This window comes from Copadichromis virginalis, linkage group LG18 (assembly GCF_057382275.1).
Source record: "Copadichromis virginalis isolate Kocher_CV1m ecotype Utaka linkage group LG18, C_Virginalis_male_GT1.1, whole genome shotgun sequence".
NCBI classification, from domain to species: Eukaryota; Metazoa; Chordata; class Actinopteri; order Cichliformes; family Cichlidae; genus Copadichromis; species Copadichromis virginalis.
The window spans coordinates 18,152,481-18,177,396 of NC_140635.1; the positions used below are offsets into that span (position 1 = coordinate 18,152,481).

The 24,916-nt window shown below is 43.0% G+C and overlaps 1 protein-coding gene across 8 annotated transcripts in view; it reads left to right on the forward strand.

Moving 5' to 3' along the window:
- Nucleotides 1-24,916, forward strand: part of adgrl2b.1 (adhesion G protein-coupled receptor L2b, tandem duplicate 1) — a 97,266-nt gene that overhangs the window by 21,170 nt on the left and 51,180 nt on the right. For 6 of the 8 annotated variants that reach the window (XM_085439977.1, XM_085439978.1, XM_085439971.1 and 3 more), the window contains exons 3-5: nt 15,331-15,544; nt 20,418-20,527; nt 24,030-24,830. In XM_085439977.1, coding sequence (XP_085296103.1) covers nt 15,331-15,544; nt 20,418-20,527; nt 24,030-24,830 — 1,125 coding nt within the window. Of the gene's footprint in view, nt 1-15,330; nt 15,545-20,417; nt 20,528-21,423; nt 22,793-24,029; nt 24,831-24,916 lie in introns of those variants that run through there. The other 2 variants (XM_085439976.1, XM_085439975.1) reach the window with 2 other exon arrangements.

Genomic DNA, 24,916 nt, shown 5'->3' on the forward strand with positions numbered 1-24,916 from the left:
TTGGCAGCGCACGGACACTTTGACTGACACATTTCTTCACTTCCACAGTAACTCAAATGGTGTGTCCTTCCCCCAAAGCCTCATAACGACACCTTTTCTGCCGGATGAGCTGTGTAACAGATTATTTGAGTGTACTTTGAGGCACTGCAGCCGCAGAGGATTGATGCATTTTTTATTTGCACCTTAATCAGATTGTTCTGAGCAGCCTGTGTACTTGGAACCATCAAAAGCGGGGCACTTGATTCTGTGCCAGAGCGAGGAATTGGGAAGGAATGTGTCAGTGTTTTTAATTGTCTGCAGTGACATTTTTTTTGGTTACTTCCCTCACTTTTGATTAGTACATTTGGCTGTAATTACAAGTATTGTCACGAAACACTCCCATCAGTTCCATGCCCATCAAAACCACTGATGTTGGTATGTCTGCTTAATGATGATCATTATATTTTTCCCCCGTTTCAGTCCCATTGTAACGGGAGACAAAGTAAGCCAAAATCGCATGCTCGTGTGCCAAGCATTGATTACACATAGATGCTGAAGCACATTATTTTGGGGCTTCCTTTTGAATTTGGATCTTTCATTTTTCTCCCTCTCTCTCTTGCTGTTTTGTTCTGTGATAGATACACCCTACACTTTTATGTTATTCCTGGTTGTAGCGTACAGTTTTTTATTTTATATTAACAAAGGTAGCAGTGCAGTCTAGTATAGAGCAGGCTACCTCTTCAGTCTTTTTTTTTTCTTTGTAGATTAGCAATTTTAGATAATATGGAAGAGAGTCTTACTGAGGTACTTGAAGAATAGCCCTCTGATTTGGCCTGGCTTAGAAACTGAGCTGAATAGTCCTGTTGAATTTCTTAAAGAGGAATACTGCTTTGGTATGCAGAAAGTGCGGGTTTTGGGTTTCAGTTGATGTGAGGGCTCTCAGGCCTAAGAATGCATATTTGCCCATCCGTCAATAAAGGAATGTGTGTGTGTGCGTGCGTGCGTGCGTGCGTGTGTGTGTGTAGGTTCATCTGAAAACAATATCTGATTCTATCCACATGCCAGTCACCTTCAGCCAATGCAGCCCGGAGGGTTTTGCATCCCAGGGCTTATGATCTGCGTTTCCCTGAGAGTTCCTGCAAGCAAAACTCCACTTGATAATTACCTCCTGTCCCTCGCCAGGAGAGGCTATAATCAGGTTATGATTTTCACCCAAAACATTCCCCTTGCTTTGAAATGCTCGATGACATACCTGAAAAGAGGGTGATTTTTTTCACTCTACTGGTATTGACTTTCTCAGCCAGCGGGGAAGAAAAAACACCAGTTGAGCTCGGTTTCGGGCAGACTCGTGCAGAATCAAATGGAATTGACAGCATTATTTTTTTAAAGTGGCATTCACTTAGAGTTATATACAGCATATTTCTTTATTATAGTAATGTATAAAATGACAGTGTGTGTGTGTATTGGGGGGGGGGGGGGGGGGGACTAGGGAGTTGTTTCCTGAATCTGCAGCTCTGCACAGCTTTATCAAGTTTTATTGCATGTTTCAGCTTATTGTTTAGCTGCCTGTAATTTAACCCTGTAAAAAGCCTATGAACTATGAAATAATTACCAGGAAATGCTATTTTTTTTCTAAAAACGGACTGTTTATTGAACCTGCTGACATATCAGTTTGCATTTATGAGTTTTCATTTGCATCATTTTTGCTGCACCTGCCTTTTTGTGCTATTTATGGCTCGCATTTTGTTCATCTTAAACAAAAACATATGAGGGCATTAGGGTTAAAAAAACACAGATGATGGTGATCGGGGTTATAGGGTTAAATGTTAACTGCTCTAATAAAAGAGGCCAAAAAGAATGCTGCTAAAAAGCAATAGGAACCACTGATTCACCACCCAGACAGCAAACACAGAGTTACCAGAACCAAAAAACTAAAACAAGGCTAAATATTGGCTCTTACCACCCATAGACGATGAGGTGAAGAGGCAGACGTGAAGGCAGCAATGCTGGCTTTTATCCACACGTCACTTCCTGTGAATCTCTTATGTGTTTGTGTGTTTAGGTGAAGGCAGTTGTTTACTCCAACACTAATAAGAAAAACTTCTCTAAGCTGTGACCGAACTAGTGTCAATGTTTCAAACGCCACACTTTGCCTAATTCGCCCTGCATTTCTTCCACGATTATAAAACAGATCTATAAAATGACGCGTCTGCTGGAGTAAACTGGGGCATGCAGGTATCACGTTCGTTTCAGATGTTTCAAACCGCCTAGATTGCAGATATGAAAGAAGACGCCCGGATTCAAAGTGAGCAGCCACAAAGGTGGGGCGAGTGCACAGGTACACGCCTGCTGTGCCTGAATGAGAGCAGTTATCTAAGTCTTTAAAGTAAAGAGAGACAGATGTAAGGAGGGATTATGTCATGTAGTCAGTGTCAACACTTTCCGTTGGCTGTTGTGTTTGAATACCAAAGGAGAGCAGACAGCGCAGCCTTCGTATCAAAATATTGCACAAAAGAGGAATGTAAAAAGATTAAGTAGTTTATGTTTGATAGCTGTGCCGTATCTGCAGAGACGGAGGATCAGAGCAAAGAGGCAGTGTTTGTTTAGGTCCTAGAAATTGTTCCAGCATGACGAATGTGTGAACGAGAGGCATTAATATGCAGCGTGTTGAATAATCAAGTCGGCGGACTCGAGAGTCGTTTGTAAGGAAACTGCTAAATGGTGCACTGGAGTCGCCCTCCCTGCCCTAAAACAAAAAAGTTTTTTGCAACGTTATGCTTTTTGGTTTTCAGCCCCCGCTGCTCAGGATCACTCGCTGTTTGCTTCTCACTAAGAGAGTTTTTTTTTTTTTAAACTGTAAAATATTACTTAGTCGAACACACCAGCATGCCTGCGTTTCTCCCCCGAAAAGGTTGTAAAGGTTAATGTTACGTCTCAGCTCAACATTTGTCTCAAGCAGCGCCATACATTGTGCTGATGGAAGACCCTCCTTCGTGCCACACTGGTATTTGCAGTCCTGGGGTTGACTGAAAGGGGGAAGCTATTGTGCTGCAACTCCTCTCTGGCCCGGGGCCATACACATCCAGTCTGTTATCCATTGATATGCTTGGCTTGCCATTTTATAATTCATATTGAATGCTGCGGGTCCATGGTAGGGCGATCATGAATTATCAGCTAAACCATGGGAGATTCACAGATGACTGGTCAATCTGTGTGGTGAGAACAAGCACAGAGGAAGGGAAAAAAAAATCTGATATATCAGGCTTGCATGGAAATTTTTGGCCAGCTGGAAGCATTTCAAAAAATAAGGCAGGGGTTCATCATTTGAATTGAATGGACTTTGCTTCGTATTGAGAGGCACGCTGACACAAATAAATCGTCCCATTTCTCAGTCGCTCCCTCTCATTTGCTAATACAATTCTTTCTGCATTTTTGCCACAATCTCTGGTGCACGCGGCGTTTCGCTTTTCCGCGCCGCGGACATATTTCTGCACGACACAGCATTACAATATACTGTTTTAATAATAACCGAGGACCTGGAAAGTTTTAAATCATAGGAGAACGCGAAATTGAAATGAGCCAGAGTCGCATGAATCTTCGGGATCAGGATTTCGCTCAGAGGAAATGAAATACAATATCGCCCTCGATGGGGTCATCCTAGATTTATTGCAACAGCGATTTCCTGAGTGCGTTTTTTTGAGAGCGAGAGCCTCCTTTCCTCCACTGTGTGTTTAGACGTGATTGTAAAAGTCAGGCCGACGAACAAACACGTACTTTATGGGGCCGAGAGCTGCGCTTTTATGACAGTTTAATTTCAAATGTTAAGCGGGCCTTAAATTTCAATAGCATCTCAGAGTTGTTCACTTCACACCCCTTACGGTAACAAGTTGTATAAACAGCGGACCAGATGCCCACATGACGTCGTCCTTTCTTAAGTACTGTCTTCACGTGTATTCTTTCTTCTTTCCTTTATCGTTTTCTTTCCTCCGGGCAGGCTAATTCAAATAATAGATGAGCCCGACGTACAACCACAAAGTACTTTTCCTCCGATTCTAAACTTTTGGATTTGCTCAGTGTAAGTCGCTGCTTCACAGGAGGGTTCAGCTGTCATAACAAAGTAATGCATTTAATCTTGAAAGGAAGCAGAAGGGTTTCAGATAAAATCAATTCTACACTATAGGAAAGCAGCCGAGTCCCCCCCCCCTTTTCTTTCTTTCTTTGTATGTGAGAAGGTGTTTTGGATCTGAGACAAAATTATTTACGGAGACAACAAGAACCTGTCGGATTTTAGTGTTCCCAACACTTCTGAATAGCTGGAAGGCACGTCAGGACTAATTTATTTGAACAAAAAGCTAAACAAACATGCAAAAACAAAAGCAGCTATATAGCATTAAACACCAAAGGGAGACTGTGCAAAAGCAACAAAAGCAGGTTGCTGCTATGAATACCTGCAACTTTTTTTTTTTTTTTTTTACACTGCCACTCCAGGCGTTTTTTCCCCCCTGTTATCACAGCATACATTTTGGGCACTAATTTGTTAAGGACAGCTTGATGATGGCGACGCGCAGTGCATGTACAGAACAAGGCCATTTGAACAAAAACCTGGTTGTTGTTAGAGAGCGAGGGAGGCTACAATTATAATTACCCTGTGTGAAAATTGTTCAAAAATGATGCATTTGTCTCTACCTGTCTTTGTCGCTCCTTATCAGAACTGTCACAACAGCTCAGGTCTCACATTTTTGTTACTGCCGCTTTACACAGTAAATGGTGGTGTTAAAACTAATGTTGACAGTGGGGAAGGGATGGCAATCAATAAAAGAAATTACAAAGGATTCGGTAAAAACGAGCTTTTCGTGGCTCAGTTGTGCGTTTCGCTGCCTTTGCCGACTTTCAGAAGCGTCCTCTGAAGTCAGAGCGATATTTAAATATGACCTGGAAGTGGGTACGCTGCCACTGGTCTTATTTAATTAATTTTGCATCGCTAATGGTCATATATGATGTGAATCAATGTGTTTGATGTGTGTTGGGGTTTCTGTCTCTCGGCGCCTGCAGTCTTACTCTCACTACAGGCCATGAATGCTTCTCTGTTGCATTCACTGTATTAGTAATCTCCTCAGGCTGAGGGTCTGTGTCACCTGCAAACAAAAGGCCACCAGCCGATTTGCAGGTATAAACAGTCTAAGATAAGGAAGCCCTCTCCTGCCGTGCAGGAAATTGAATAAGTACACTGCAAAAAAAAGTCAGAGAAACAGCTAAGCACAAAGAACATTTTTGTTTGCCTTGCTCTATCAGTATTGACCTCCTCCTTGTAGTGTATATCCCTATTGAATGTGCAAGGCACAATGCCCTCATCGAAGATGAGGTGCAGGAAACTGTCTGTCATCAAGCCTCCCGCCACCCCCACCGCCCCACAGCAATCTGTGCATCTCTTATCAGTGCTCCTGTTTTCCACTCGCATTCAGCGGTATGCCGGTGGAAGGGAACGGGCAAGGTCATCACGCTCAAGTCAATCAAAGTGGTCAGTGTTGCAGTGATAGCAGGGGGCTATTGCTAAGGAATGTGTTCTTTTTTTTCATTGACTTTCCCGGTAAATCTGAAAGGCTTCAAAGGCCACAAAAGCTTTCTCTGTTGCCCAGTACAGTACGTATATATAGATCCACGACGCCCAGAAATCTTTTATCAAGGAGTAATGGCTGCCAATAAAGAGGTTACTGCTCAAAGGCACTGAAGAAAATACTCAGAAAACATTTCTTTTTTGTGTCAAAGTAACAATTTTTCGATAGAACTCAATAAAGCAAAAAGACCTCAAGCCAGAGCATTATACAACCAAATACCCTAATAGATGCAGAGCCAGCACTTCACATGCCAGCAGATAAGCTAGTTTAAAAATTGCTAGCTTTGCCGCTTTCGTCCAGTGACCCTTGCAGATGGTGATCAATATTATGTCAAAACTGAAGTGAAAACAAGAAATACTAACAAGGAAGGCATTGTTGCCCATAAAATGCTAGCGTTCTGCTATTACATGCTTGGCGGGTTAAGAATTCTAATGTGGGAGACACACTCCCCTCGGTGGCACACATTTCTGAACAGAAACTTCAAAAGAGTTTAGGAGCGTGCTGATCCCAAATCAGTAGAAAACAAAAGAAGCTGCTTGTGTCTGGTAGCTTGAAATTCTTTGCTATTGCCTCATTTGATGTGCAGTATCCACATGATGAATGCTGTGGAGTGGCTGCTGAGGGTCAGTGATGCTTACACTAAACAACAACAACAGCATTAAAAAGAAAGTGGTCATTTGTCTTCAGTGTCACATTTTTTGGCATATAGGTAGTAGTATCGCCCGCTTCATTCTGGACCACCCCGCGAGTGGGAGTTCTCCCATGTTCAGAAATTTTCTGGTGCTGGTCTGTCAACGGTATTTATATTACCGCTTTTATTTTGCAAGCACACATGGGTGTGACCAACACATTTTTTGAATTATGATGACTTGATGTGCCAATCCAGCCCTCGTGCAAAATATCAAATAGAATAGGAGCTCTAGCAAGATGAACACTGTTCAATGGATCTCAGGATGCATGCTGAAGACATTACTGATTTAAAAAGAAATCCCCCATTAATCTAACCCAGCACAGACTGAGCTTTAATTGCGTTAAAAACTGTATGTTAGTGTGCACTGACTCTGCACTAAATGAAAAACGCATGTCAAAATAAAAGATGCATGAAAGGGTTTTTCAAAAAAATATATTTTTCTCATGCACCAACAAAAGCCTCAAAAGAATATTGTGCTGGGATGAAACAGAGAAACACAATTTCATGCCAAAACGAGTACTAAAATTGCTCTGCACCACCTCATCTGCATAAACGCAGCCTGAGTTACCACTCCATCCACTTCGCCACAAGTGGGTTTTTTCAGATATACGAAAATACCAAAATGGACTTGTTACAAACAGAAGTGATAGAAGTGCGAATGTGTTAAAGACTACTGCAGGCTGGGAGTCCGCGTGAAGAGTAATTCCGCGTCTCTTATCAGAATTGTCGCTTCATTATCGTCTCAAGGCCCTGATCTCTGTCCCTTGTCATTCTTGTACTCTCTGACTCATTATTCGTGTCATCCGTGTTCCAGTTGCAGCCTTTTCTGACACCGTGTCAATGTGACGTCCAGAGTAAGCCTCCTGGGCTGTGCTCGGTACAGGCAGGGCTGAGTGAAGGAAGTAGGGGTTGATTAGGAGGGAGAAATGGGGAGATTCTGCCACAGCAAACAAAAACAGAGACACAAGCATGAGATGGAGACAATCCCACATCCTCCTTCATTTTCTCTTCCCCTGCTTCCCCCCCTCAATCCCCACCCTCAGGGGGGCACCTGACTTACTCCGAGACATTTTCTTGAGTGGAAAATCCAGCTGGGGTTTAAGTGCAGGGGTAAAATATGGGCTTTAAGGGGGAGTTAAGCATCACTCAGGGCAGATCAAACCTGTGAAACTATTCCCTCGCTGCACCAGGGAGACTTGCTTTAAGTCACCTCTCTTTCTTTGTGTTTCATCAACTCCCCTGAAGAGATGCAACAATATGTTAGATATTGAACAAGCAATGAACTAATTCTGTCAAAGTGGCACTCTCCCAGGAGCATATAGGATTTTTTTTCTATCTTCCGAGTCGAGCATCTTTTTCTAAAATGTTTAGCCTTCGTGACAGTTATTTGTAATTTCTAAGAAAAGCCTTGTTTGCTCAGTAGACAATACAAGGTGTCGAATTATGCTTTCCTTTAATCTGACTGATGTATCCATGGACCAAATAAAACAAGACATTCCATTTAGTTCCATCTCTCCAGCTGAAAATTCCCTGTCATGACGTGCATTACACGCTGACCCTCTTTGCATTTAGCAGATTATTAGTAATGTAATGATGCCCCCCTCTTCCCGAGCTGCTTGTCTTTGATGTGTGCCCACGGGGTCAGGGTTCATCCTACCAATCGACTGAGGAGCGAACCCTGATTTTCTGAGGCAAATTAAGACAGAGTCATTATAGCCTCCACTTTCTGATTTTTTTTTTTTTTTCTTCAGTTCTTGCCCCATGAGGGAAATTCTTCATCTGCAGTCTTCTGCAGCTGAGCCGGCTGTTCTGAAGAGGCAAAAATAATCCACCATGTCGACTCGCATCACTTGTGGCAAAACTGAAACATTTTCTGAGAGTTTTGTAATCCCAGAGAGTGATTTCTGCAACATCAAAATAAAGTAGGCTGTGCATTTCAAGTATTTTGTTTTTGCCAGAAGTTACATCCTTAAGGTACAGTCAGTTAATTTTTTTTGAGGTTATTTAACAGAAAAAAAGGATACCGTACTTAAAAATCTAAGTATTAATTACAAACTTGTAATTAATCTATTAAAAATTCATGGGAGCAAGCGTTGGTCTGTGGAAGGTGCCATGTTTACCCACCATATTTGAATACAGTGGCCAGGAAGGACGTCTCCCTTCTGACTGATAACGTTTTACTCATGTGTCTTGAGACCGACCACATACGCAGCAGGCCAAAGTCAGAGAAAAGAAGTCCTAGGTGTTTTTGTGCTGTAGAGGGACATTTAAACTCGTGCCTCTAACTTCAGACGCTATTTAGGATCATACCTATGTTTTACCATCGGAGAAGGACTTCCCTTTACCAAAGAACTAAAAATCCTAAACAGGCTTATTTATTCCTGATATTGTCACTATTTCTTATTGTTAGCAGATTAGACATGCAAACCTCCCACCCATCTCCGCTGACAATGAGCCAGCTAAACGACAACAGGAGCTATAAGCTAAAAATCCAGTTAGGGATGTTCTTTCCCCCTGATAAACAGTTTGATTTTATTCTTATGTCACATAACAGTTTATTCAGTAAACATCAGAGTAAAATGTTAGATCCACTTCAAGACAGTTTCACTAACGCTGGCTAACAGCAGCTAACAGCAGCTAACAGAGGCTAACAGCAGCAAAAAAAAAATGCCAGTGCTTATAAACAGAGAAGCTTTCATATCCTCATCAACACAAATCAGTTATTGTGAACTCTCCTGTTGCTCCCTCGCTCCTGTTTCAGGGCCAGTTGCATGCTGTTTGATTTATGGAGGACTGCAGACAAGCATGTTTGCATGGGTTACGTAGCCTTCTGTGCAGACAAATACCAATGCAAACTAACACAAACGCAGTGCCATAAAATAGACTTAATCCAGGGGTTTCCCCACATAGAGAAGTTTAGTAGTGCATTATGTGTCTCCGTTTCTGCTTTGTTTTGCATATAAAGTAATGGTTAACTTGAGTGTGTATAAATTGTTCTTACCAAAGCCTGCAGATGTGTACACGGTTGGTCAGTTGGACCAGTTTTGTGTTTAGATTCCTTGAATTCACAGAGGGGGGGAAGAGGCTTTGAGCCAGATGACTGGTTGTCTGCAGCTTTCTATTCAATTCAAATGATTTTGACAGACCAGGACAGGCAAATGGTTAAAATGATGGAGTGAACATGTTAGTCTCTACATGTTACAGTCAGTTTTAACAAGCAGGATGATATCAGAAAAAAGCAAATGAAGAATTATAATATTATTTTATACAATATGTAGCAGAAACAGCTTTCTGGCATTGATAAACATCAATAACTGTCTTTAAAAGTCACAATGTGTCATTTCCACATGTTATATATGGATTTAAAAATAGGATTGTTTTATTCAGTGGTCCTTGGTGAGCATGTTGACAGATTTTGTTAGTTTTGAAAAGAGCAAGAAAAATCTATTTAATTTTGTTCAAGTTTCAGTTGGTAAAGATGGGAAGCCAAGATATTAAGGAAGTCTTTTGGAGTGCATGGACCTACATTGCATTGTGTAGACTTCATCCTTTGCATGGGACTGTAAATGCACTGTAAGTGTTTTCTCCATGAAGAAGAAGCTTTGAGGTTTTCTGTTTTATTTGCTGTGGGATCTTGTTGGGCCAAAAGATGCAAAAGCCAGATCCTGCCAGCAAGTGTCTCTCCCACACACTCACACACACAAAAGGGTGAGAGGTTGGGTACCCTGGGAAAATCTTGAAAAGTTCTTGTGCAGCTAAATTTAATATACATTTTGTTCTGTGGCTGGCTTCCCTGGTTTGTGCCAGGTCATTTTTAAACATAAGCGGAGTCTTGCTCCATGTTAAAAGTGCGATGGTGTCATCACCTTTACACGGAGCGTCTGCATTTCACGATGTTTTCGTTATTTATTTATTTTTAATGAGAATTAAGACCGAGGCGAGGAAAAAAAACCCCTACTTTTTTCTATTTATGGTTTTGCTGCTCCCGTTACAGAGGAAATATTACATGGCTGCATCAGGTGTGATATGGATCTAGCGCACTCTAAATGGATCCACCTGAGGAGTTAAGAGGCAGCAGCAGTGTCTGTCACGCTTAGCCTCAGCAAAATGACAAATCCTTCTCCTTAAACCCCCTCAACGAGACATGCACCAACATGGAGCACGTGATTTCTTTTTCTCCCCCCACCTCCTCCTCCTGATCTCTTTCTTCGCCTCAATATAAGAAATAAATTTAAGAGATGAATCAGAGAAAAGGCAATGAGCAAGAATGCAAAAAAGACAAAAAAAAGTGGAGATTTTTGAAGGGGGAGTGCTGAATGCGTGTACCACCAAAGAGAAAAGGGATATGACTCAGAGCGCTTCATCTAACCACAAATGGACTCGGTCCTATATTGCCAGTTTCTATTTTAAAATTCTTATATCGGAATCAAGAGTGTCTGATAGCAGTTGTCTGGGAAAGGCGGGCGTGGTTTGTGGTCTTGTCTGACACTGTCTTTAGAAACACTTCCCAGCAAAGGTGGACCAGAGCTGGGACTTAAGTGTCATGGGAAACGGTGCCATATGTCCACGTTGATTTCCCGGTGTTTCAGCGCGTTTTGACAGTTGGAATGAAATATGATCTGCCGGTGGCGCAGCGAAGAGTTCTCGGGGTGTTGTCTGTATTTGAAAAGCAGGTGTTACTTTGTAAATCCCAAATCTCCTTTCTCATCTCCCACCTCGCTCCCGGCTTGTCTCTCACATCTGATGGGTGGTCATGTTCTGCATTTGGGAACATTTTAGGCAGCATCGCCGGATGCCTCACAAATTGAGGGATGGGGAAATAAAAAAGACTTTGCCTGCTGCCTTTGGACCGTGCAAGCTGAATTAGACCCAACTTTTGAGTTTGTTAGTTGAGAGGCATGTGCATAGACAGCAAAGGGTACTTGTGTTTTAATTAATACATGAAAGAATTACCGCAGTGGTCTCTTGATTTTTTTTTATGAGCTATTTTTTTCCCTCTCCTTGGCCAGCAATCAGAAAGTTCCCCTGAGCAGATTAGAAATACTTCAGTAAAGAACAAAGAAGCTGGGAAAAAAAGAGGCAAAATATTAAGAATTCAAATGAGACTTTATTATTTTCTCCCCCCCTTCCCAGTGAATATCTTTACTCCACTAGAGCAAAACCTGCTCTGTGACCACTCGGATATTGGATTATGGATGCATCTCCCACCGTTGGAGCAAAAGCTTGACTCCGAGATTTGCTCTTTCTTCCAGAGATGTCGGCTACCAGTAGTATGGGGAATGAAACAATATGAAAAGACAAACAATCCTGAAGTACTCCTGCTGTGACCTCTGTGGGGGCACTCTTATTTGACTAAAGGCTACACCCTCCTTTATGCTGTGGAGAAAGCGTCCCTGTCAAACCGAAGCCCAGAACAATGGGGGCCAGCCTCGGGGAAACAGGGCCATTTGCATGCAGCTGTTTGCCGTTTCCCGGACCACAAAGGCCAATCAAAGGATCCTTAATGGAGGATGACAAGCGTCAGCCAACGCCTTTGCTCTCTGTCTGTGCCAGCCCTCGCCGCTCTGTCTACCCTCCCAAAGTGGCCCACGTTTTTTTTTTTTTTTCCGATCGGGCATTCCTTAACTTTTTTTCTCTCTCTCTGTCCTGATGCCGTGGCCTTTGAAGGGTTAAAGGTTGGTCACGACAGCACTCTTGAGAGGGAATGCTCAGAGCAGCAAAGATCACCCCGAACATGTGTGTTACGGTCTGCCGCGTGCAGTTGCCAAATGGCGATACCTCGACACCAAACCTCCATTATCTTTTCGCTTCATCTCCAGGGTTTTAAGAGCCACGGAGTGTAAGTCTGTGGATGGTTTTAGATGCACCCATCTGAGCCACAGTGCCACTTCCAATTTCAAGGGTGTTGATAGAAAACAAAATATGTATTATGAGGGGGATTGTCACCAGTGAATTATAGGCTGTCAACTGGAGAAGCCAAAGAAGAAGAAGAAGAAGAAGGAGGGGGAAAAAAATCACCCAGAATGCAACATATTGAGAAGCAGTCCCAGCCCTTGCTTTGCTCTCTTGAGCTCAATAGACAGCTTAGCAGGCAGGTCAGGGGGAGGAATCTGAAAAGCTACTTTCCTCTCGCAGTCACTCACTGACCAGAATGCATGATAAGACTTCATGTCAACAAGGCCAGGAATAGAGATCACAGCCAATTATAGCCAAGTCAAAGTGGTTACCATGGCTAAACATAATTCAACTCTCTCAATAATTTTGCCATTTCAAGTTAATCTGAGGTACGGATACATTTGGAGCAGTCTGTTCTCTGCAGTGTTTGTGTTATGGATTTTTCCTGCAGTTTTCTCTACACCGTTTTTTTTTTTTCTTTTTTCTTTTTCCTGCAGCTGGTGCCCTTCTGTCGCAATCTTCAGCTGCTGCAAAGTTGAACAGTCAAACAAAGCACAGAACGCGAGATGAAAAGCTTTTCATGCCTCCCTAAGACATTGACATTTGTGCACACAAACAGTCTTCCCCCTCCTCGCCAGAATCTCGCAAAAGTTGTTTAAACCGAGAAAATCAACACGAAAGGATACCGACACCCAGAAACCTCTTATTGGCACAAGGTTTTTCCTTCATAGCCTTCAAATCCTAAGATCTTAAGCGAAACCCAATTAAGTCGACCGAAAATATTTTACTTTGAATTCGGCTCTGTTCTTCTTCCTACAGTACCAAAAAAAAAAAAAAAAAAAAAAACCATTATATGTATTTTAACTTTTTTAGACAGATTTGTCATTACTTGCCCAATTACAAGTTGACAAGACGGTCATTAATGAGGCCGAGACTATCTACAGTTTGGAAAAGAAGCAATTTGTTCTTTAGGCCGCCAGTACGGTCTAGATACTCCCCCTAATTGATGTACTGTTAGCCTATAACCAGAGAAATCTATACAAGCGAGGGAGGAGGATGCCGCCGAGGCACAGGCCTAATCAATCGTTAGGCTTCTGTTGACAACAGCATGCTATCATGCCATAGCGGTCTGATAGATAGGCAGAGTAGTCAGTGGACAACCAGAGAAAGGAGGTTACAAAAGGCAGATGGCGTGTGCGTGCGTGTGTGTGTCCACGAGGGTGTTTCAGCCGAAAGACTCGTCTCCCTGCTTAGAATTTTAAAACCCAATGAAATGCATTCTTTCTGTCTGTCCTCTCTAGCTGCCGTGATAAACCCGTCACTCCTTCCATGAGGAATGGCAGGCAGACCGATCATTAGTCTTTGCAGCAAAGCCGACGACTTCTCTCTGTGTTTTATCATCCGCCATTCTGGACAGGTTTTCTGAAAGGTTTGGGTAATTGTAGTAGTTATTGGGAAAGATGGAGTGACCCCGCAGCCCTCCACTTATGGCTCGGCTACAATGACGTCTCCTAATGAGGTGATAAACAGTCCAGCTAAGCAGAATCTACTGGCCATTAGATAGATCATGGTATTATAATGAAATGTCTAGTGGCCGAATGCCAGAGAATTTATACCATTAGTTTCATATTTTGCTGTCCTGCTACCGCTTCTAGTGTGTGCAGGAGTTTTTCCTAATGCACAATGACTTTAACATTATATTCTCAACAGTGTGTGTTTCACAGATGTTATTTTTTTTGTCTGTTTGCTGGTGTGACATGTACAGAGTGACATAGAATATCATTATAACCGGGGCCAGGCACAGCGGGCTGGAATGGCTAGCAGACGTGTGTGTTGGGGTTTAAGGGTAGGAATTTCAAGCCCGAATCACTTCAGCTTTGAGCAGTTCAGACAATGCTAATTGCATCAGACCCTGACTGTCAAAAGTGTGAGGATAATTAGAGTGAGGGGGCAATGTGAACCCGGGGTGGTAAGTGTTAGTACATGACAATGCTCAGAAGCCAATGGGAGCATGGAAAAAGGTAACAAGCTGAAAGGAGGGCTAATTAGGAGAGAGCAGTGCAGAAAATACAAATGGTAGCTGCCCCCTCAGGGGCCCACCATTGCTGCAAACAACGGCGATTATTGGCAGTTCATGCAGCGCTCTGCTTGCACTTCTTAAATGGAACACATTTCCATGTTCTGCTTAGATTTTACCTAATTGTTTTCTCAAAATTGCAGACAGTTATGTTTTTTTTTTCTTCCTTTCTCTTTCTTTGGTTTTTTTTTTTTTTTTGTAGTTCGGATCATTTTAACCCCACATAATGGATCTTTTTCTTTTGCTTTCTCCAGTTTTGTTCCCTCTCTCTTTGTAAATCATATCTGTGGCTCCACTCTATTCGTGATGCAGCAGTTTATTACTTAGGGGAAGAAAAAAAAGTTAGAAAATGAAATGCTGAGAAATAACCTGTCCCAGTGTAATTTGCTGAAAGGAGGCAGAGATTTGAATGAAATAGTTAATATTCCCCTTAAAGCAGAGCTATTTGGCTGCGCTCCATCTATAGATTTTTCCTCCTGTGTGGACTCCAGACTGTCCCCTGTTCGATTGCCGGCACTGTAAAATGGATTATATTACACTCCTTTCTGCTGGGATTTTTGCCCTTTTTCTTCTTCTTCTTCTTCTTCTTCTTCTTCTTCTTCACAGAGCAAGAAAAGCAAAAGAAACAAATGCTGGGGTGGAGGTCTCTAACGACCGTAAAACAAACTATTCTCTGTCCAGTTCAGTTTGGCTCTGCGGTGGTTGTTCTCTATAGGTGGAGACCTTCCGGATGCACTGTGGCCTTTGTATTTGCTCAAGAATTTATGAGGTTACCATTGGTCTCCAGTGATTCAAAATTTGATGTCTTAGCCAAAAGGCTTAGACCACAAAGCGATGGAGACATGAATTGTTTCGTCTTTCCCCGGTCCTATATCGCGTGTAATGGCCCTTCTGTTTAAAACTGTGGTAAACATTGGACTGCTGTTGCCTATTTATTTTGCGCCAGCGGATTTTTACTGCATGATGTGTGGTCTTATTGTATCAAGAGCAGTGATCCTTTTAACTCGTTCTTTTTTTCCCCCCCTGATTTAATGTGCTTCTTCTCTGTCTCCGTGCGTCTCACCCTCTGTCAGGGTTCAGCCGAGCTGCCTTGCCTTTCGGGCTGGTCCGGAGGGAGCTCTCATGTGAAGGATATGCAATTGATCTCCGCTGCCCGGGGAGTGATGTCATTATGATCGAGACGGCCAACTACGGCCGGACTGACGACAAGATCTGCGATGCTGACCCGTTCCAGATGGAGAACGTCCAGTGCTACCTCCCCGACGCCTACAAGATTATATCACAAAGGTAAAAAAAAAAAAAGACAAAACTCTGTCATGAAAGGGCGGATCTTATTTCACAAACACAACCAGGAGCTGAGGACTAAAAGTAAGGCTCTCGTTTTTTTGTTTTTTTTCCCGTTCCCCCTTCTCTCCGCGCCAGACATTCCCTCGCACAAAAGAACTGTTAAAATTATCGCCCCACTCGTGCAGCCACCTACATACCGGACAATTAATCGACATCTCACCCCTTGTTAAATGTAATTTGTTCGTCCATTGACGAGATTATGTAGGTGGCATTTGAAATTTTCGAAAACTGGGGTGCACATTAATTCTTGACAGGCAGGAATTGACATCCGTGCTGCAGAGCTCTTCAAACCAGCTGCGCGTTGTTGCCTCTGTTTGAGTCATAATCAGAGAACTGCGAGTCACATGAACACCCTCTTAATTCCCTATCTGGAACATTGGGCTTGCTTTGTTCAAACACTTGTAGTGCATTGAAGTGGCTTTGCCTCAGGTAGTGAGCAATGCCCATCATCATGCCTTTTATCCTGGTTACCCTCTCACAGGATGCTGCCTCTCTGTCAAATGACATCACAGCAACACTTTAGCTCCACTGCTGCTTACCCCTAGAGGAGTGTGTGTTTTTAAAGGGCACTGGATGAACTATTCATAAATAGTAACCAGCACAGTTCATCTTCTAATGCACTGCTCTGTCTTTAACCTGCCCCCCCCGTGCACTAGCTTCTGAGCATCATCGCCCACCATCTCAGACCTCTGGGATTTTTCCCTGCTTCGCTCTCTTCTGTATTTACTCCCATGAGGGATAGATCAAATCCAGCAATCTTATTCTGTCTTTCTAAATTTACAGCACCGCCTCAGTACGCTCACATAGTAACATGCTGCTGACAGTGTCCATGCCCCTCGGTTTGACTGCAACCTGCCACACTGTGCGCCACATCTGTTGACAAGTCAGACTCTCACTTGCCGAAGCTACACTTCAAACTTATCTCAATTGAAGATTCCCTGGAGGCAGTGTGCGAGTGAAGGCTTTGAGAAGAGTCTGCACCACAAGCCCTTAACCAGAATCATTCTAATGATTCAGATCAGAGGAAATGGGCTCCTGACCGTAATTAAAGTTGATGTGATAACTGGGGATGTTAAAGCAGTCACAAAGCTTTGGCAGACACTGATCAGCCCTCCTTCAGTCTGCAGGAAACCAGAACAAGAACAACTAAGACAACATTGACACAGACTCCCCTGCCAGAATCATCAAGATTAACAAAAGGCAATAGCTCCACGGACATAAACAAACATATTAAACAAGATTGGGGAGACAGAAACAGTGGGGAGCCTGCTGCACAGAGTGGCAGTTTTTGCCGGTTTGGAAATTGCGATAGAAAGTATTCATCAACCGCCTGTTTTTCCACAACAACAACAAAAAACCAACTAACAGGAATCAAATGGCTTGATTTTCAGCATCTACATCAAAGTGTTTTGTCAAGTGAAATGTTTTGTTGTTCACGCAAAAAAGTGTTTGGATGAAAGATGCATGAAGGAACTGATGGAACCTCAGGTTTGTAGGTCACTTTAATATTCAGGTGATCATCCCCTCAGAGATGTACTGTAAATGGACGGTATGTCTGACCTTTCTCTCTGTCTGCTCTTCTCCCTCCGTATCTCAGTTGGCCACCAGCACAAATGCAAAAATACGCCTGTTTTGCTGACTTCCGTTACCTTATTTCAACGGCCGCCCATTCCGTGACCTGTTACAAAATGCCCGAATAAAACTTTTACCAGATCAAAGGTGCAGCGTTTTCATGCGAGACTTCAAGGACTTTCATTAGATTGTGCTCGGTGCAATAAAGATTGCATGCAGTGATTTCAGCTGCAGTTTAAAACAGAGGAAGACTGTCAGGATGCTTAGCAACAACACATCTGCTGTTCTCCAGAGCACTAGGACTAAAACTTAAAGCTGAATAAATGCCACAGTGGGTTCATTAGTATTTATATCCTTTACTTGAAGGTACACCGATCGATATTTTGTAGTTACAATGAATCAAGCGATAATGTGCAATGTGAAGGGTTTTCTCTTGTAACGATGAACCCTTCAGAGCATCGGCCCCCAACTCTCCAGTTATCCCTCCGTTCATCTTTTAACTCCTGGCTTTGGTTTCCTGGACTGCATCAGACTCACTGCACGTCTCTGTCTGTAACCACAGGCTGTATATAAATGATGGAAGTAGCCACCATGATAGTGAAGTCCCATTATGAGGCTTTGAAATGAGCATCTTGGCCATCTTGACGTTCTTAGACCGGATCTGGATCTGACAGAGAAATCGACCATCCATTTATCTATTCATCCATTTTCTTAACCACTTATCCAATTCAGGGTCACGGCAGAGCTGCAGCCCATCCCAGCTACAGGGTACACCCTAGACAGTCCATCATGGCCTCATTAAGAGAGTGTTTTTACTGCGGTCATAAATCAAGCGAGCAGCGGGGTCATTTCAGTACAGTTTGACCTCTTTTTGCAACCAGGAATCACCCACTACTGACCGACCATTATCCAAAATGCAAGTTTACACGACAGCTACACTTTAGACAATGCTAAGGCACTTCCATTTTTATATACAGTCTGCATCTCCAACAAACGACTCAGTGAAACACACAAGTCCTCAGCTGGAGACCCATATAATTATAGCTGCAGGTAACAGAGACCAAAACAGCGCTTAAAGGACACCAAATGATCTCTAATGTTTCAGCGCTTTGTGTAGTTAGGCAGGCGTTTCTGTATTTTTCTACCCTTATTTGACCAAAAAGTGGGGAAAAAAACAAAAAGTGGCACCCACGCTACAGCTTTTAAGAGCAGATCGCTTTTCATTTAGAAACTCCTGCTTGTGTTTGGGTAATAAGTAGGTAGATTTTCTTACTTACTGACCCAGAAATAATGTCCACTGATTGCTGCTTTTGAGCTCTCTTAAGACCAGGAGTGCTCACCAAAAAGTGAATGCCAGCCCAAGGTTTACTCGTCTTTTACTGTTTTGCTTTGTTTTTTTTGTTTTTTTTAAATCACTTTGCATTCTCTGCCTCCTCCGACAGCTGCACTCCTGTTTCCTTTGCCAGGTAGGGTTTCCAGCATCCGCTAATTCAGCTACCCGGGGAAAGTTCCTGATATTTGTGGAAAAATAAAAAGTGCTGTCCTGTTTCTGTTTTGGTTGTGCAGTCAAGCCTTTATTTCCTCTGGAAGATTTTGTACCACGTGGCAGACAGAACTCATCAAAGTGACTGTGCACGTAATGATAAGTTGTAATGATAAGCCCAACGCATGCAAGCATTGAAAATAAATGACTCACTGAAAAATGCTCACTTTCAAGGAATATGTTACTCTGCTGTGAATGTTTTTAGTGACTTGATATTGGTTACTCATCTATAGGCAACACCTAAATACGGTAGTTTTATCTCTCTGATATACTCTTGTAAATCCTCTGAAAATAAGTACAAGCACAAAATGAATTACACAAGCAATTTACAAATACCTGCAACCATATTACTTGATTAAATATACCCTCTATCACCGGGGCTGTCGTCGGTCCGGCTCATAAACTCATAACGTAGAAGTAGATCAAATATGTTGGGGTGCATTTTAATCAAGTGTGTTGTTCTTATCTGCCGTCAGTCAGTTCACATTTTGATGCAGTGACCCTTCTCCTTTGCAGCAGCCCTCTTGAGCATTCACTGCAGTGAAGCCACAAAAGCACCTCTCCTAAGTGCAGCTGGCAGCGTTAGTGTCAGTGATGTTGAAACCGTGGCCGATGATGCCGATGCTATTTGTTAACTCCTTAATGGGAGCCCCCACCCCCACACCGTATAACGTTTATAATCCATTAGTTTGAAGAAAATGGCTCTTGTTGTTAAGATGCATGCTCTGTCTCTTAATGCACACACATTTACCTTTACGTTCATTAATTCGACCAGAGCCAAAAAGTGCACTGTCATGGTTTCGTGTGGTTGCCGTGCAGCACGACTCCCATTTGCAGCGACAGGAAGCTTCTCGAATGACTAATGGTTCTTTGTCCGGTCTTCAAATGTACGTCCAACTTGAATTTGTGCTTCAGACCTTCTGAAAAATTTATCTGAGGCTTGCAAATTGCTTAATGTCCTATTTTGGTGCCATTTTCTGTCTTTCTTTCTTTCTGTCTTGCTTTTTTCTGGCTCGCCTCTGTCACTGGTGACATTCTCAATCCCTCCATCTCAGCAGAGCTTGATTGAAGTGGAGCCAATTTCAGCCTATGCAGTATTTAAACAAACTCAATCCACTGCTGTTCTTTTCCTTCCCCACCTCCCCTCCTTTTCTTCTGATTTACTCGAACTTTTTCAGCACCCAGAAACATCTGCTAACATGCACGCATACCGTCTCTGCAATCCGCACGTCAGACTCTGACTTAGGGACACCATTTCACACTGCAAGGCCTCTCATCGAAATGACGCTCTCGTGCCATGCAGAGGAGCTGCTGTTGCACTAGAGGCCAGCCATTCATGTCCACTGCATGTCACCGCCACCTGTCGCGTGTGTCTTAATGAATGTCTTCTCTTTCAATAGCGGTGCGAAGACTAATTCCTAACATGCCTTTAGCAGCTCTTTCGCTCTGTCGTTCATCACATCATGCTCATTTACTCTTCCTTAATGTTTTCATTCCTCTCTCTCTGTTTGCAAAGGTTTAAACTTGAGTGCATTTGTGACAGCTCCGGCTGGGATTTGATCAATTACAGTGTAGCTGTAACGATGAACTTTCTCCCCCCTCCCGGCCTCATCTTTGTTATTAATGTTATCTTTGAGGAGTGTTCTTGCTGTGGGTAGTCATGATGAAATCTCTGGTCAATCTTTTTTTCTTCTTTAGGTGCAACAACCGTACGCAGTGCGTGGTTGTCACTGGCTCTGATGTCTTTCCCGATCCATGCCCTGGCACCTACAAGTACTTAGAGGTCCAGTATGAGTGTGTTCCATATAGTAAGTACCGCTATCCAAATCTCATACTGAAATCTTACTGTGTGCAATTGAAAATGGTGTGATGTAACCGCTGTGTCTCATCATTTGCAAGTATTTTGCAGTTCGCCCTTACGGACGGTGCTCCCGCTGATGTATTTGAAACGGGATTGTAGCATTAATGACGCTAAGTTATGTTGAAATATGAAGTGTTTTGGTCATTTAAAGCTCCAGTTCACCCCAATAATGAAAACAAAAATCGAAATTACATTTAATGGAATCCACCCATGCAGGCCGTTTTAGACGTTTAAATCACCTTATTTGACATCCGTTTGACCCTAATTCTGGCTCTGGTTCCAAATAACTGGATTAATTAAAGGCTTCTTTTTTTTTTGTAATGACCATCCTGCCTTAGTCTTATTCGGGAAACATTCAAGAAGCTTTATTCCTGTTTTCACTTGACCCTGCCTGATAAAATAGCAACTCTCACTGCTGGCAGTTTGGTTAATGTTAAGTTTGCAAGAGCAAAAATGTCTTTTATGAAGCTGAGGTCCACCAGGCGTTCTCTGACAGGGTCAAACAAAATGTTACACGCAACGCACAAAAAGCAGATTTGAGTCTGGTTTCGGATCCATATATAAAGCCCCATCCCTGTCTGCAGCGGTGATGTATTTGTGCAGCACGCGGGACTGAAAAGTCGTAATTAAAGTATTTCAATAGCAAAATCTCTTTCAGGAGCAGAATTGCTGTTTGTCTGGATAAACCGCAGCGCTTACTGTCAAGAGTTATCACTGGAACTACTTTCTACTGAACAAACAGCCGTAGTAAAAGGTTCCCCCCCCCCCCCCCCCCCCTTTTTTTTCCCCTTTTGTAAAACTGTCTCTTTTGTATTTGGCTTCTAGCAGAAATTTCAGCAGTTTTCACGAGCAAAACAAAACACCTACAAAAAAAAAGAAAATAAAATCCCAAAACTATCTGCATGAGGCGATACCATTAGGAGTGTGGAAGAAAATATGTTTACTGGTAATTTCGTTGAGCTGACCTTCCACCGGTCTTAACTTGAGATTTGTTGTCTTTCGCCGAGATGTTACAAATAATTGGGTACACTGGTTTTTGCTTTTGTTTTGTTTTTTGCATTCATACAGTGTGTTCAGTCATTTAATTTGAGAACACATTGAATAAGAGGCAGATTAAAAATTAAAATGAATGTGCATCTGCTCTTAGATTAAACCAGAACTCATGTATTCAGCTGTGAAGTGTCTCTAGTATTCCATTATGAAAGTGGCTTAATTAAATCGCTTGAGAGTTGGTTGGTTTGTTTCTGGTGTCTAGTTTAACTAAATCTACCTTAAGAGTGTTATAGACTAGTTTATAAAAAGTTAGTCCAGGCTTCATTTAAATCCTTCGTATTTAAATTGATGAAATGTAAACATATTCAGAAATATTCACTCTTTTTTCTTCTTCTTCTTTCAAACAGACCTCCCTTTCACCTCCTGTCTAATCCCCCCGACTAACCTCTTTGCTCTTGATTTTTTTTTCTCCTTCCTTTCAACGTTCGATCTCTCACATATTGTCTCCAGCCTCCCCCCACCCCATTCCTCTGCCCCAGTATATGCAGCTTCGACAGCCCACTAAAGAAACTCCATATTAGGCCGAATATCCATCAGTCATCTCATGTGCTGTTGCTCTCTTTGGCTCATTTGAGAGTTTGGTCTGTAACATTAGCACCGTGTCATGTTTTACGTGTGTGGGCGAGCGAGTTTGGAAGCGAGTTTTGATTTGTGTTTATAAAGTTTGAACAAATTCCACCCGCAGTCAATACAAGCCAAAAATAATTACTGTGCTGTTTCTCTAAGAATGTTATCCATCTAAATATGAGCCGAACTTTGAGATTTCTATTCTCCTGCCACTTAGGGGGAAGCATTTTTAGAGGGATTTGCTCTGCTTTTGCAGTGGCCAGTGCATTATTTTGTTGGCAGACAAAGACGACGAAAACGAAACGTTTAATGCACTGGAAAACACGGCGCGTAGCTCGTCTCTGGTCATATAACTTGTCTGTTTTTATATCCTAGGGACGAGAGGCCGTTTTCACTAACAAACATCCTTGTTTTCTTTCCCTCCTCCAGCTCTTCCTCCCTAAGCAGCGCTGCAGTTCATCTCATGGTCATTCCCTCAGACTAATTCTTCTCTTTGTACCTGGTAGTTGACTCATGATAACCTTTCTCTCCCTTTTTCGCACTCTTTTTTTGCTTTCTTTTCCAATGCCTGAAATAGAAGTGGAGCAAAAAGGTAAATGAGTGGTCTGGTCCTTCCCTCCCCCTCCTTTGGCTCCTTGTTCTGTGGTGTTGAGTACAGCTCCCCCTTCACGTCTTCCCCCCCTCCTCTCCTGATTGCCTCTCCTGTCAAATGCTAAACCCATAGGAGGATTGTTTGCACCCACGGAGTCCAAATGGACACAATTTCAAATGACATCCGCGGTCATTAAACGTAGTTTTTCCCTGACAGTGTGACAGAAATCACCAACTGTCCGGTGTCGATTTGTTCCAGAACCCTGAAGAATCACTAGTTGTGTGTATATATTCTTATTTGGCTCAGTCGTAGTTTGCTTGGCCCAACTTCTGCTGCACCCATAGCACGTGATGTGAAATAGCAGTGATGGCTGAGTGAGATTGGCACAGGCTGAACAAAAAGTTTGAAGAAAAAAAACCAAACAGCAATTCACTGTGTTCCCTTTGTTTTTTGCTTTTTTAAAATCCAGAACCAATTAATTTAAAAGCAGCTAAACGGGAACCTTGCCATGGCCTCCCTCACCCATCAGTGGTTACTCTGTCTTTTTGCCACAGAAGTAGTGAAAATCCTTTACCACTGTTGCCTCCCCCCTCCCCTCCAACCTCCACTTTCATTTTTTACCTTCTGCTTTGCTGCCGCCACCACCACCATTAACAACCTGTTGTTCACTCCTATCGAAAGACGTGAAGCCCGTTACCCCTTATCATTTCGGTTTATGACCTCAGTCATGTGAGTATGCATGTGCAGTGTGTCCATATACCCAGCTGTTCGTGTGCCATTTGACATCACAACAGACTGGTATTTTTCGAAACAAGTTCCAATCGAAACACTGTGAACCCTACTACTTATTTCCATTTCCCACGTCTTTCGTTTGCAGGATTTTTCCTTTTTCTTTGTGTTCTCATTTTTGTTTTGTTTTGTCCCCGTTAGGATGTATCAGCAGACCCCTGAGATGCAAGTTCTCTCAACCACACGTTTCTCATTGTGAACAATCGCTGTTGATACATGCATTTGTTTTCTTTTCTTTTTTTCCCTGCTCATTAGCGGTAGTACAAAAGCACTAGTTTAAAGATTCCTCCAAAATCACAGTCCCTGATCTTTTTTGTCCTGCACTCAAGTCGCACAGCAGCGAGAATGATGCCTGTCAAATAATACTGTTTTTTTTTTTTTTTTTTTCTTTTCTCAAAAGTATATAAATTCTTGCCTTATTTTGTTTCACTCTCTTCTCTGTCACTAGTTTTCATTTGTCCCGGGACTCTGAAGAGTATCGGCGCCGCCACCTTCCTGTTTGAAGGCGAGCAGCAGGCCGGCTCGTGGTGCAAAGACCCGCTGCAGGCCGGAGACAAAATTTTCTTCATGCCCTGGACGCCATACCGCACTGACACCCTCATCGAATACGCCTCTCTGGAGGATTTAAAAAATGGTCGCCAGACGACCACCTATAAACTGCCGCACCGTGTCGACGGGACGGGCTTCGTCGCTTATGACGGCGCCATCTTCTTTAACAAGGAGCGCACGCGCAACATTGTCAAGTTCGACCTGCGCACGCGCATCAAAAGCGGCGAGGCCATCGTTAACAATGCCAACTACCACGACACCTCTCCCTACCGCTGGGGTGGCAAGACCGACATTGACCTCGCAGTAGACGAGCGGGGCTTGTGGGTAATCTACGCCACAGAGCAGAACAATGGCCGCATAGTGGTGAGCCAGCTCAACCCTTACACGCTCCGCTTCGAAGCCACCTGGGAGACGGCTTACGACAAACGCTCTGCCTCCAACGCCTTCATGGTATGCGGCGTGCTGCACGTAGTACGCTCCACCTATGAGGAGAACGAGAGCGAGGCGAGCCGGAGCCAAATCGATTACATCTACAACACCAAGCTGAGCCAGGGCGAGTACACAGACATCCTGTTCCCCAACCAGTACCAGTACATCACCGCTGTGGATTACAACCCCAGGGACAACCAGCTGTACGTGTGGAATAACTTTTACATCCTGCGCTACGACCTGGATTTCGGGCCGCCGGATCCCGCCGAAGGTGAGAGCTGCTTCATTGTTGTTTAGTCTTTGTCTAATTCTTCTATTGTTTGGCTGCAGTGTGGGATGTCACAGATGGCTGCCTTT